At 42.7% G+C, this 14,176-nt stretch overlaps 1 protein-coding gene across 1 annotated transcript in view; it reads left to right on the top strand.

Moving 5' to 3' along the window:
* Window positions 1-3,226: 3,226 nt before the first annotated feature.
* TM9SF2 (transmembrane 9 superfamily member 2) overlaps window positions 3,227-14,176 on the top strand; it is a 29,631-nt gene continuing 18,681 nt past the window's right edge. Inside the window, exons 1-4 of the mRNA XM_005516464.2 lie at window positions 3,227-3,384; window positions 8,049-8,116; window positions 9,203-9,296; window positions 9,987-10,114. Coding sequence (XP_005516521.1) covers window positions 3,253-3,384; window positions 8,049-8,116; window positions 9,203-9,296; window positions 9,987-10,114 — 422 coding nt within the window. The 5' untranslated portion in view covers window positions 3,227-3,252. The remainder of the gene's footprint in view (window positions 3,385-8,048; window positions 8,117-9,202; window positions 9,297-9,986; window positions 10,115-14,176) is intronic.

Here is a 14,176-nt window from a genome sequence, read left to right as displayed (position 1 = left end):
AATAATTTACCAGGACAAAAAACCAGAATGCCTTTTTGCATTGTCTTCTGTTGGTTTGTTAGTCTCTGAGACAGTATTTTTTTCTTGCATTTTATTTCACAGTCTTGCATAACCTTGAAATTTCTGTTGATAAAACCTATGATACTTGTTCTTCCACTACTTAAACCACACCCCCTGAACTATAACCTACGGCTATAAAACGCACGGCAGGGAAATTAAAGAAGAGAAATTATCAAGCAAGTTCCCACTGAATTTCTCATTAAATTACAGAGGATGGGTTTTGCCCAGCTTCAAATTGGATCTCAAGGACCATGGCCATTCCTGGGATTTTTTGTAACCCATGGTTATAGTTGCTCCAAAATAAATAGCCTCCAAACTGTTTTTCCACATCACCTTTGCTGAGCAGTGAAGAGGGAGCATCATAGCATATGGCACCACATCCACAGAAATGCTGCTTGGACCAGCTGACAGAGCACTCCTTAAAATAGCTCTGAGTCAGCAGGTTTTGCAGTCACGAAGGCAGAGGAAGAAGAGGGATTTAAGCAGATCACAAAGCATTTATGCACACACCACAACTCCTACTCATGGTGCAGCTTTCGGAGCGTTCTCAAGGAAGAGGAGGATTAGATGGCCAAAGGCTTTTAAATATTCTCTCATGCAAAGGAATGGAATTAGGCCCACAAAAGTAATTTGCTTGGAATATTAACCTGGGAAATGGGAGATACGTTTGAACTCCCTTGTGGCAGAAAAGAAACTGAACTTGGGTCATTTACAACCTGATTATCCTAACCATGAGTAATTTTAAATAAAAAGGGAACTGGGATTTCTTCTCCAGCTGTGCTTGTCATAAGGCTTGATCTTATAATTGTGCTCTTAGGATATCTACAGGATGAGACAAGTAGGAATTGGAATGAGAAAGGTAGAGGAATAACTTGTATTTTAAATATATAGAGAGTTCAAAAATATTTAATGTATATACTATAAATTAACATGCATTAATCTCAAACTTGAAGAATGGTTTGTGTAATGTTTAAAATTCATAAAGATTTTTAAAAATAGCCTTACCTAAGGACTGTGCTATGTGGTCTAGGTACTTAGATGCTCAACCCTCTTATCTGGTCAGATGCTGGGTGAATTGACCCACCTGAAGCTTCACCCTGCCCTAGACAGGTTGGCTACTGTAGGATTGTGTGATCAACAGGTGTGTCCCCTGAGCCCTGTAATAAATAGCAGAAATGAAATAAAAGATGTTGTGAGAACCAAGGCAATTAGTGGAAATGCTGCAGCATTTACAAAAATAGTTTTTGTATTTGTATTGAGAGGGTGTTGTTTGGAGTTTCTGAAGCTGCACAAACCCAAACTGATGGAATGTTCTAGGAAGTAGGGAAAGGTAAAATAATAATCTGAGCAATGTCCTCTCCTACATTATCAAAACAGACATTTACGTCTGCCCCTCTTATAGGATGGGGGTTTTTGGGTGGGGATTTTTTTCAGTAGATTTTTGTCAGTGCTATATGACAGCAGTGAAATGGAGGGAACTGGGACACGGATTGTTCTGAACGCTCAGCTGCAGTGGCCAGCCACCACAGCCAACATCTGTCTGTCCGCCTGCCTGCCTCCTCCCCAGCTCCACTCAGCCAGCTCTATGTCTCACCCTGAGAATTCGGTTTGAAAACTGTGAAGAGTTGTCCACCCATGAGAATTTCGAAAACCAAAAGCAGACAGGGATGTTGTTTGCCCAGGGTCTGGTATGGGCAGGATTATGCCATAGTCTCACAGCATGAGAGGCCATCCTGCCTCCTTTACCACACAGCCTTCAGGGGTGATTGCTCCCTACCTAGCTGTGTTGGTCATTAATTCCCCACAAGAGCCCATGGGAAGAGAAGTGAGGAATAAAGACTGGATTTTCTATTTTAAAAATATTCTATTTTGCATGAAATTTTTCATATTTTAGTTAAAAAAAAGCCTTGCTTCCTCCCCTCCCTGTCTTTTCAATGACAAGCATATCCTGCTGCATCTAGAAGAAGCTCCTGCTTTGTTTCAGTGCTTTGAAATTAACTCTATTTTCTAATAACCCCTTCCTCACTTAGGAACTCTTGAACTAAAAACTACTGGGAATTCAAGGGTCCTGCCAAGAGAGGCTGGACATGGCAGTTCTCTCTTCTCGGTGAAACCCTTGAAAATAAAGAAAATACACCAAAAACAAACAAACTAAAAAAACAACCAGATAAAAGTTACTTAAATATATATATATATAATTTATTTTTAAAATGACAGAATTTATTTTTAAAAAAAGCAAGGACTGCAGGACAGGCATGAAGCCAGTGCAGCCTGACTGGGATTGGTGGACCCAGGCTTTGCCGGGATTGACTGTCCAGGTGCAGGGGTCCCGAATGGCAGCTGAGCACCATTCCTATCTATCACCTGTGCACATTCACAGCATCACTGAATGGGTCAGGCTGGAAGGGACCACACCTGGTCCAACCTCCCTGCTAAGGCAGGGTCATCCCACAGCACACGGCTCTGTGCTCAAATGGTTCTTGGGTATCTCCAGTGAGGGACACTCCACAACCTCTCTGGTCTGTTCCAGAACTCGGTCACTCGGCACAGTAAAGAAACTCATCCTCATATTCAGGTGGAATTTCCCGTGCATCAGTCTCTGCCCGATTCCTCTCGTCATATTGCTCGGCACCGCCGAGCAGAACCTGGCTCCATCCTTTTGGCACCCTCCCTTCAACACTGATAAACACTGATGAGGTCCCATCGGAGCCGTCTCTTCCCGAGCCTGAACAGGCCCAGCTGCCTCAGCCTGTTCTGGTAAGAGAGATGTTCCGGTTCCTTGATCATCTTTGTCCCCCTCCGCTGGACCCGCTCCAGGAGCTCCTGTCTCTCTCGTACTGAGGAGCCCAGAACTGGACCCAGGCTGGATCCGGGCTGAGGAGAAGGGCAGGATCAGCACCCCGGGCCCTCCAGCAAGGCTCCTCCCCACGCGTTCCCGCGGGGACGGGGCCGCGCTGCCGTGGCAACGGGGGCGCGAGACACCCCGGAAGCGAACGCGCGCGCCAGCCCCGCCCCCCCCGGCTCTCGGTCAGGCGGTCCCGCGCGCGGCGGGTGACGACGTGTCGCGCGCGCGCGCGAGGGGGGAGCCGGAAGCGGCGCGGGCGCGGGGGGCGAGAGACGGAGCCGCGACCCCGCTGCCGCCCAGCGACCCCCGGCCCCGCCGGCCCCAGCCCCGCCGCCCCCCGGCCCGACATGGCTCTGCGGCGCCTTCTCCTCATCGCTGCCGCGCTGGCGGCGGCCACCGCGCCCGCCGCCGCCTTCTACCTGCCGGGCCTGGCGCCCGTCAACTTCTGCGAGGCAGGCAAGGAGAAGCCCGAGTGCAAGGTGAGCCCGGGGAGCGCTGAGGGGAGGCCCCTGAGGCTGCCCGGGTGCGGCGCGGCCTGGGTGTTGTCCCCCTGCCGCCGGGGCTGTCTAGTGGGGCTTGTCCGCAGGGTTTGAAGCCGCCCCGCTGTGCCGTACCGAGGCTCCCCGGCGGTGCGGAGGCTGTGGCTGCGGGGACTCGGAGCGTGGTTCGGTTCCCGCTGTGCTCAAGTTACTCACGGAATTGTTAGGGTTGGAAGGGACCTCTGGAGATCGTCTGGTCCAACCCCCCTGCCAAGGCAGGGTCGCCGGGAGTAGGTGGTCCAGGAACGCATATGAATGTCTCCGGAGGGGGAGATTCCGTGACCCTCTGGGCAGCCTGTTCCAGTGCTTTGCCACCCTCAGTGTAAAGAAGCTCCTCCTCGTCATGAGGTGTAACTTCTCGTGTTTTAGTTTATGGTCATTGATCCTTGAAAAGGAAATCGATGAGACGGAGGACCCAGGGGAATGGCAGAGGTACTTGCCTGTCTCAGCTCTGGCTGGGTAGTGACCACGATCCCTTCGAGGGAAGGAGAGAGCTGTCGGCTCATCCTGTAAGTTACGGCCACGTCGGGGAAGTAGGAAGCTCCAGCCGGTTATTTCTTGGGCCCTTTCAAATCCCTGCAGGAAAGGTGTAGCAACGGTGGCAGTGACAGGGCATGCTGAGGGGTGTGTGTGTGGTTCTTGGCAGGAGTGAGCAGCTGGTGGCGAAAGCAGATATCAAAGTAAGCATCCAGTCACGCTTTCCTTGCTGTGTCTTCCTGGCTGTAGGAACGTGAAGTGTAGGGGCTTGTAGCAAGGCCCCGGAGTGTCAAAGCTTAAACTCACCTTCATGCCTGCAGAAGTGACGAGCAAAGTTCGCATAACGAAATAACTCATTTGTAAGAGTATTGGTGGAGACCATTAATGTAAATGTCCTCTGATGAAAAATCTTCTTTGCTCCTTTGGGGCACCTTTTGAAATTGTTTCCTGCTGCTGTGATGGAAATTACGGCAGACTGTGCTTTAATACTTGAATGAGAAGGTTAAAGACTAATCAGTTTTACGATCCATAGTCTTACTACTGTATAAAGTGGCTTTCATTTTCTGAGCTCTCAGCTTCTGTGTTGCATGAAACACTGGTTCATAATTCTTCAGAATAAGAGCCTGCTTAAACTATATGCTTTTGGTAAATACCGTGTGCTGACTTTATTCTTCTGCTGTCCTGAATCAGCAGAACCAGGAATAAGCCAAGCACATAATGAAGGCTCTTCGCTTGTAGTAGTAGAATATCCTGTAGACATTCTTTTATAGTACCACAGAAATGATGTTTGGAAGTGGCTACAGCAGGTCACATACTGCAACCTCATGCCAGCAGCATGAGAGGACAGAAAGCACTGCTGTTTTCAACACTAGATCAACTCAGCTCTACCTTTGTCTAAGCTTTGGAAACAACCAAGCATGGAGTATCCATCTCCTCCCTGGATGACCTGTTATAGTGCTGCACCACCCTCTTAAGGAATGGGGTTTTTTCAAATACGGGCTGAAGCTTTCAAGCTGCTTTCAAGTTTGTGTTTTTTCACAGCATCCCTGGAAAACATTGCTATGTTTGGATTATCCCTGTTTTAAGCTTGTAGAAGAAAGATTTATTTTTTTAAGTCAGGTGAACCATGTAGCCTACTATCTTTTGTAACCATCCTGAGACACTTATAGGGTGATCTTCCTCAGAAGCCTGTTTTTATTCTTCATACAACACATACAAAATGTTTGTCTTCTCCTGAGTATTTATCATTTAATGAATGTGAAGAGAGGTACTTGGATAATGTAAATGTACCTCTAGCAGGCAGCTGAACACCTCAACAGCTGTAGTAGTGCAAAAATTCTTTATGCAATTAGCCACCTCTTATCAATTTCCATATTAGACACAGGCATATGGAGAAGTCTAAAGCACTCTTCACATCTAATACTCTCCATGTTGTCTGCAGCTGAATGTACTCTGGTCCCTGATAAGGAAAAACAATATATGGTTGGATTATTGCTGTATCATATTTATGTAAGTGGATTAAATTAACCTTCCTTGGACAGGCTTAATTTTTTACATTTCTCACAGATTTCTTGCAGTTATCACTGTTAATTGCAATGTCAATAATAGTGAATTTTCCTCTGCCTGAGGATTTCGATCCACATGCCAGATCTCAATACTTACTATTTGTCTATTATGATCCCTTTGATCTCCTGTCCTCTGTTGGTGAGATGGAATGAGATGTTAATGGGGCATGTAGCTAAGAGCAATGAGACATATGGCTTTCCCCCTTTCTGCAGGTTTCCTGCTAATCTGCTTGGGCAAACTCAGTTTGGCTGCTTCTTCTGGTTTTGGTTGGAATAACAACAGAAATGGAATGGGATCTATGCAGACTTAGATAGTAATTCTTGTCTGAAGATTAAGAATACTTACTCAGTTTTAAAAGATACTGATTGTTCCAAAAAGGGCTTGGTGTTGTATGGGAAATGGTTCATCAAATATGCTGATCTGCAGTAATGCATATAATTTTTAAGAAAAATTGCAGCATTCACATGAATCTCTTATGAAAATATCTGATTTAAGGCCATGGTTCTGTGGCCAGCTGAGGCAGTCTAATTCCCTGCTGCTGAGAGTGAGAGATTTCATTCCTGTCTTCCTCTGGGCAATGTGTTCCTGTCCTCTGCATTGACCCAGCTGTTACTTGTTTTTTTGAGCTTAACATGGCAGGAAACTATCTAACTTTTTGCCACTCTAGTTTCCTGCTGTTTTAGGGAGTTGAAGTGGCTTACAGAATTATGGCAAGTGTGCACTGCCCAGAGGAGAGCAGCAGGTCTGCATGGCTTAGATCAGGGGAAAGATGAGCCTCAAGGTGTGTCTTCACTTAGTGGATCATGCTAACAGCTCACACAACTTCCTGTGTCTCCCAGGACTGCATCCTGACTTCCACATGGACAGCTAAAGTATATCAGTAAAACACAGCACCCAACTGAAGTATCTGAGTTGCAGATACATGTGAACATTTCCATCTCTTATTTTCCTCCAGAATTTCTTGGTTTGGCTAAACTTGAGGGAGTTTTCATAGGGAGGAAATGCTCTTCTCTTGGTAAGAAAATAGATGGCTTGCTGTTGAAAGGGTTGAGGGCTTGTTCTGGAGGGCATTCACCTTTGTTTTGCTCTTCAGCTCTTGTCTGATTACACAGTTAGGCAGCTGAATTTGTGTTGTGGTTTAACCCTAGCTGGCAACTAAGAACCACACAGCTGCTTGTTCCCTGCTGACCCCAGTGAGATCATGAGGAGAATTGAGGGGAAAAGTAATTTGTGAGTTGAAATAAGAACAGTTTTATTGAAATAAAGTAAATATAATCATACTACTAATGATAGTAAAAGTAATAATAATAATTTTAATGAATAGGAGAGAGAGAGAGGAATAAAACCCAGGCAAAACAAGTTGCACAGTACAACTAGTCACCACCCACTGATGGATGCCCAGCCCATTGTCCCCGTCCAGCCAACTCTCCCAGTTTACATACTGAGTGTGGCATTCCACAGCATGGAGTGGCCCTTTGGCCAGTTCAGGTCAGCTTCTCCTGCCCATGCTCCCTTACAGCTTCTTGTGCACCTCGGTGCTGGCAGAGCCTGGGAAACGAAAAGTCCTTGACTCAGGGTAAGCACTGTCTAGCCCCAACTTAAAGCTTCAGTGTGTTATCACACTGTTTGCTCACTGAATACAAAATACAACACTGTATCAGCTACTAAGAAGAAAATTCTATCCCAGCCAAAGCGAGGACAGCCTGCTGTGATACTAAGAACTGCTTTTTAAAGTTTAAGCCCATTGGATTGGTTTACTGTGCAAGCAGATAACTGCCAAAAGCAGTGTAAGGCAAACACTTGAAATTTATTGTAACTGCAAGACTAGAATAAGGGAAGGGATTTTGAGACTAAGAGGGAAGAGTGAGAGACCTCTCCCTTTCCATAGAAGCAGGCTAGCCCATCTGTAATGAATGTATATATACACCAAACTAGCATGAAACTACAGCATACTTAATTTCGGGTTCTTATGCAAGAGTTGATAGAGTTACCAAAAATCTTTTATAGGAAGGTATGTGTGGGTATCCTTGCCTTCTCTTTGAAAAGCGATTCTGTTCAAACTTAAAATGTTGTATCAGTCTGAACACATCATTGAAATTCTCATAGATCAGTTTTTAGTTACTACACAGATAAAATTGTGGAGCATCTTAATTAGGGGAGAAGTATTGGTATCATCTGCAGCTTTCTTCACGTTCTTTTAATACTTTTATTATACAACAGTTGTGGTGATGACTAATATGACTCTAACTTCATACATTAAACACTGGCAGCTGTGCTAATGATATTATTTTTGTGCATGATTTCCTACTATCTTGTAGTTGGAATGGTTATGTTAGCCTTTAAGTGTTTTTGTCATGTGGTCACTGCTTTTGTGATGGTTAGATAGTGCTTTACTATCTAACTCACAGCAGATATAGTTCATTAAACATCAAGATGTACAATTACAGAATTCCTACATTTTCAGCTTTCCTTAACATTATTCAAATTAATCTATTTTTATATATCCATGGGAATTGAAGAAGTGCTTTAAATATAACTGCTGATTATCTCTGCTCTTTCAGTCTGGAATCGAGCTGTTTGTGAACAGACTTGACTCAGTGGAGTCTGTCCTCCCCTACGAATACACTGCGTAAGTATATTATAATGTTTGTGCTATTTTAACTGTCAGTTTTTCCAAAAATATGGGTTTAATTTACTTAACAGTAATATCTACGTCTTGTTGCAGCAATGTGCCACTGAGGCATGGCTATTTATTTTGCTAACGTAAGTTTACAAATGCAGAATTTTCGATGAGCAGATGGATGCCTACATTGCTTCCTTTGTCTCAGTTGCCTTTGCTCATACTTTAGTGCATGGATTTATAGGCCCTCATGCAGGTTGAATCTCTGTTGTAGTGTAACTTAAGGTTAAAAATACATGTGTATAAATATATGATACTTTACTGCATTAGTTGTCATTGTAGATCAAAGTATTACCTCTGTCTTTAGTTGCTGAGACCAGATGAGTTGAACTGGTAATGAGGTGCGAACATCCCATTAATTATCTTAATGAGGTGTTAAATGTTTTCTTTGTACACATCATAGGAGTGCACAAAATGTATCAGTGCCTAGTACAACTATGTAAAGTTTTTGCTGTAAAGAATATTTTGACTGTTAATATTGAGGAGCTTAAGCACCAGTTATGTCTACACTTTAAAGAACACAAATGTGATGTATTTAAAAATAGACTGGAAAAACGTGGAGGATGTGCTATTAAATGTGTTAGTGAATGAAACTGTAATAACCTGTTCAATAGTGTTTGTTGTAAGGGAGCTGTCTTTGTGCTATTTTATTTTATATTTTAGTTTAGTTTAGTCTTCCTCAAATTCTGGAATCTGGCCTGCATTTGTTTTTCTCAGAGTCATTATTAAACTCTAAGTGAATATTTAATTCTTGTCTAAAATCCCTGCTTAAATAGGAAACTTCTAATTATTCAAAGAAATTTATGCTACGGTGTTCTGAAATAGCTGATGAAGAGATTTGATTGTTGGTTCTGTTTTGTCTGGTTTATTTTCAAACCAGGATAGTGATTTTCACACTTCACAGGTTAAATGAAGAAACTGTTGTCTATAGGGAAAGCTGTATAGTTCCTTTACTTGTGATGAACATGTTGATTTGGGAACATTATTTGCAGCTGGGAATATTTTATTCATTTTTGTATCTTTTTTCTAATTCAGGTTTGATTTTTGTCAAGCAGAAGGAAAGAAGCGTCCATCTGAAAACCTTGGCCAAGTCTTGTTTGGAGAGAGGATAGAACCATCTCCTTACAGGGTTTGTTCTCTGACAGGGGGTGTTGGGTAATGTGTGCTTTCACATGTAACCAAAGGAATCTTGAAGATGATTTAGGGCTTTATCTGAGAAAGCTTCAGCATCTGAAATTCCACACGATAGAAATATGCCAGCTTAACGTAATAGTAACTGTGTGCTTTGCATTGTGGAGCTGTAACCTGAAATGCTGTGCAGGTTATCTTCTCTCTTTGGGATCTGACAAAACCTGATAATTTCTGCTCAGCACTCTTGTTTCTTGGAACTGGATCTGAAAATATTGCAGACATAAAACAGAAGAATTATGAATGGTGTTAGCTTGCTGGTCTTTTCTGGTGACTGAAGCTCTCACATTCTCTTCTACAGAGGTAGTAGGAGAGAAAGTTACCAGTTGAAGCTGCCTGTGGCAGTGTGTCTGCTGTGGAGTCAACTGACTTATGTGCTAAATCATGTCAGAAAAAGTGTTTCAGTCAGTAACAAGGAGCTCTTGCTGTAGTGCTCCTACAGTGAGCACAGGAGGGGTTTATAGCACACACTAATATAAAAACCTCCTCTGGAGGGTTAATGTACTCAGTAATTTGTTAGGTATTTTCATTATAATACTATAGATAATTAAATGTATGGGAGAAATCGTTATATACTGAAATAAGACAGCTGTTACAACCTTTTTGCTCATGAGTCTTTCATTTTTCTTAGTTCATATTCAACAAGAGGGAGACATGTAAATCTGTTTGTACAAAAACATATGATACCACAAAGCCAGAAGATAAACAGAAATTAGACTTTTTGAAAAAAAGTATGCTACTGAATTATCAACACCACTGGTAAGTTGGTATCAAAATTCATAGTTTGGTTAATGTAGTATATTGGTGATAATTTAGTTTATACTTTCGTGTTTGCAAGTTAATACAGATGGAAAACTAGATATGTACACTTAATTTCCTCCCCTTCTGTTTTTGCATAAAATGTTATATTGTTTCTTGTCCTCATAAAAAAAACTTCCTTCACTTGAAGTATAAGCATTAGGAACAATGGAAATGAATCTGTTTCTAAACACCAAACTTTGTGATTACTGTAAAATGCTGCTGCTCTTTTTCCTGTAAAAGTAGAATTTGGTCCTGCCTTAGCTTGAGAAAAGTTACAGGACCTTTATTCTGTTGCTGCGTTGTCTTTGTTTTCCTCAAGAGCCCTTGCACTCACCTTCAAATGCTGTGTCCAGGAGACAGGATCAACAGTTCTAAAAGACTTTTATGAATGTTTGTTTCTCATCTATGGATGTGGAAGGGAAAGGTGGCCAATGAAAACTAATTAATGAAATAATTTTGGGGAATGAATAAACACTTGGTCCTTTCCTGTTCTCTGAGCCACTCTGTAACCATCTGATTGACCTTGGAGCATGTTTGGGCTCTGTTTCAGCTTGGCATTGAATCCCTGTCCAATGGGTAAGGTGGGGCAAGGCTGAATGTGTGTGCTGAGTCTCAGGCAAATTTTCAGTTTCCCAGTGCTGCACCAACATCCAAGAGCTGTGAAATGTTTATCAGGAGGCTCAGTCTTGACGCTGGAAATACCCAGCCACATTATCAGTGTTTATTTAGTGCTTGACGTGTTGGCATGCTCTGCCAGCAGCAGCTTTCAGGTACAAGAATAGAAGGAATAACTTGGGTATGAGTTTCTGAGGCATGTCTGGGCAAGGAATACATGAGAATTACCTGATGTCACTCATAGGTATGCTCTAATTCCAAATATGGGCCTCCCGCTTCATGGGAAGAAATGTGTTGGTCTTCATCTAATAGGATTTAAACTTTTTGGGTATTTTAGTAAAAATGCAGGTTGACTGTTGCCACTGTCATTAACTGTTTTTCTGTAATCTCGCATTCCATTCCTTCAATTTTGAAACAGCTGAAAAGGCAACAAGTGCATTTTCTACTGTTCTCAGGAAATGGTACGGGATATCCTTTTGTGGGGATAAACTGGTTCACTGATGTAAATATTTCTGGAAATCTCTTGAAAATGAATGTAGTAGGAATTTGATAGGTTATGTCAGAAGGGTTAACAGGCAGTAGTCATATGTTTAGGTAGGTGAACAAGGATGCCATAAAGAAACTCTGAAGTGTACAGCTACTTTTGCAGATTTGAAGTGTATATGCCTAATGCTAAAATAAGTGGAGCTTTAAACATGCTGGACTTGATTATGTTCCTCTTAAATACTGCATATGTTTATAATATTTGCACCACTTTGAATTTCAGTAATGCATGTGAGTCTGGCATCAAAGACTCAGCTATAAAAGGTTGTGTATGTTTTGGTGTGTAAGTTAAAAATAGCTTCCCAAGGCTATGAGGCTTGAAAGAAATTAATTTTTTTTAGGAAAGCCCATAACTTAAGCTGACTGCAGCTGAAACAGAACTGTGTAAAACTCATCATGCAAAAAAATACTTCAGAGTGGTTTGGGTTTTTTTCCCCATAGATTAAATTGTTTAAAAAATATATTTAGTGTATTTAAGTATACTTTTTTTTTGAAACAGTGTAGCTAACTTGATGGGACTGTTGAGATTTAAGTAAGATATAATTCTGTTTTTCAGTGAGAAATTTTTCCTTGAAATTTAGATTATTTCTTAATTCTTTTAATGGCATTTTTACTGGGGTTTTTTTGTGGTTTTTTTGTTTGTTTGTTTTGTTGGGTTTTTTTATTTCTTGCTCAGCCCACTGCCCTAAAACTTTAGAACCAGAGAAAAATCCCTGGTTATGTCTGTTAGTCCTCCTTAGCCACAGATTCACAAAGTGTCAGTGACTGGATTTTGTGATTAATGATGCATGCTCCAGGAGTATGGTACAGAGGTATGTTGTACAGGGATCAACAAGGTAGTATAAGTGAGGATTCAGTAGAGGTTTATTATCCGGCTTCAATTTATCATGAAATTCCTGGGGAACACAGATGGTGCAAAGTACTTTTAAGGTTTCAAAAGCCACTTAATAAGATTAGGAACTGACATACTGAATTGGACTCAACAGCTATACTGATATCTTGGCTGACAATGTTCATCACCAGATGTTCTTGAGAGACATATAAGAACACTGTTGAATAGTATATTTGCTCCACATGTATAATCTCTTCAAGTCATTTTAAATTTGAAGATTAGCTGTGAAAAATGATTTGCTACTTAAACTATTAATTTGTTCCGGCATTGCTGCTTGAAGACAGCTCAGTATGTCTTTGCTGCAAAGGAAAGCCTTTCTCCAAACCAAACTTACTTGCAATATGTTAATGTTGCCTTGTTTTGATTAAGAGATAAAACACTAACAAAAGCAAGCAATCTCTCTAGCATATGTTAAGGAGATCAAATTTCAAATATAAAAGCACAGAGTCATTTGCGTTTGAAAAGACCTCTAAGATCATTGAGTCCAAACATGTGGTGGGTTGACCCTAGCTGGACACCAGGTGCCCACTGAAGCCGCTTTGTCACTCCTCTCCTCAAGTGGACAGCGAAGGGAAAATGTAGTGAAAGGGTCAAGATAAGGGTAGTGAGAGATCACACATCAAAGCAAAAGAGACTTTAATTGGATAATTTAGTTTAATTTATTACCAGTCAAAACAGAGAAGGGTAATGGGAAATAAACCCAAATTTTAAAACTCCTTCCAACCACTCCTTTCTTCCAGGTTCAACTTCATTTCCAGTTTTCACTACCTTCTCCCCACAGGGGCACAGGAAATGGAGATTGTGGTCAGCACACCAGACATTGTCTCTGTCACTGCTTTCTCCTCAGGGTCAGGACTCCCTGCACTCTGCCCTTCCGCCAGTGTGGGGTTGCTCCCATGGAAGAGTTTTTACTGAACTTCCCCAATACAAATCCTTTCCATGGGCTGCAGCTCTTCAGGAACTGTTCCAGTATGGGTCCCTTCCATGGGGTGCAGTCCTTTGAGAAGAGGCTGCTCCAGCGTGGGTCTCTCCCTTGGGTTTGCGAGTCCTGGCAACCCTGCTGCAAATTGGGCTCATCTTTCCATGGGGCTGCAGGTCCTGTCAGGAGCCTGCTTCAGTGTGGGTTTCCCATGCGATCACAGCCTCCTTTAGAGCACATCCACCTGCTGTGATGTGGGGTCCTCCATGGGCTGTGAGTAGGTATCTGCTGCCCTGTGGTCTCCATGAGCTGCAGGGCAACAGCCTGACTCAGCATGGGCTGCACCATGGGCTGCTGGGGAATCTTTACTCCTGTGCCTGGAGCATTCTTCCCCCTCCTTCTCCACTAACCTTGGTGTCTGCAGAGTTGTACAAATTCCCACTCCTCTCTTCAGCTGCAGATGCTGTTGTTTATCCCTTTCCTAAATCCTGTTTCTCAGAGGTGCTGCATCTGGTCACTTACAGGCTTGGCCTTGACCAGCAGGGAGTCTATGTTGGAGCCAGCTGACACTGGCTCTCTCAGACTTTGGAGTTCTTACAAAAATTTCTGGCAGTTCCTACAAAAACCTTTATACCCCTTGCTAACCAAAACCTTGCCACCCTGCAAACCAAATACAAACATTAACCTAACACTGCCAGTTCCACCACTAAACCATGTCCCCTAAGTGCCATATCTAGTCTTATAAATGCTTCTGAGGTTGATGACTTCATCAATCCCTGGACAGCCTGTTACAATGCCTGACCGCCATTTCTGTGAAGAAATTTTTTCTAATATCCAACCTGAACCTGCTGTAGAACCACTTGGGACCATTTCCTCTCTTCCCTACTGCTAGTTGCCTGGGAAAAGTGGCTGACCTCCACCTTGAACATCTGTCACACATTTGAATATAGCAATAAGGTCTCACTTGAGCCTCCTTTTCTCCAGCTCCCAACAGCCCCAGCTCCCTCAGCCACTCATCATAAGGCACTTTTCCAGTTCTGTTGCCCTTCTC

The sequence above is a fragment of the Pseudopodoces humilis genome, chromosome 2 (genome assembly GCF_049639895.1).
Source record: "Pseudopodoces humilis isolate 2021_Gansu_Grassland_sample_001 chromosome 2, ASM4963989v1, whole genome shotgun sequence".
Lineage (NCBI taxonomy): Eukaryota > Metazoa > Chordata > Aves > Passeriformes > Paridae > Pseudopodoces > Pseudopodoces humilis.
This window is presented reverse-complemented; position numbering and strand designations above follow the sequence as displayed.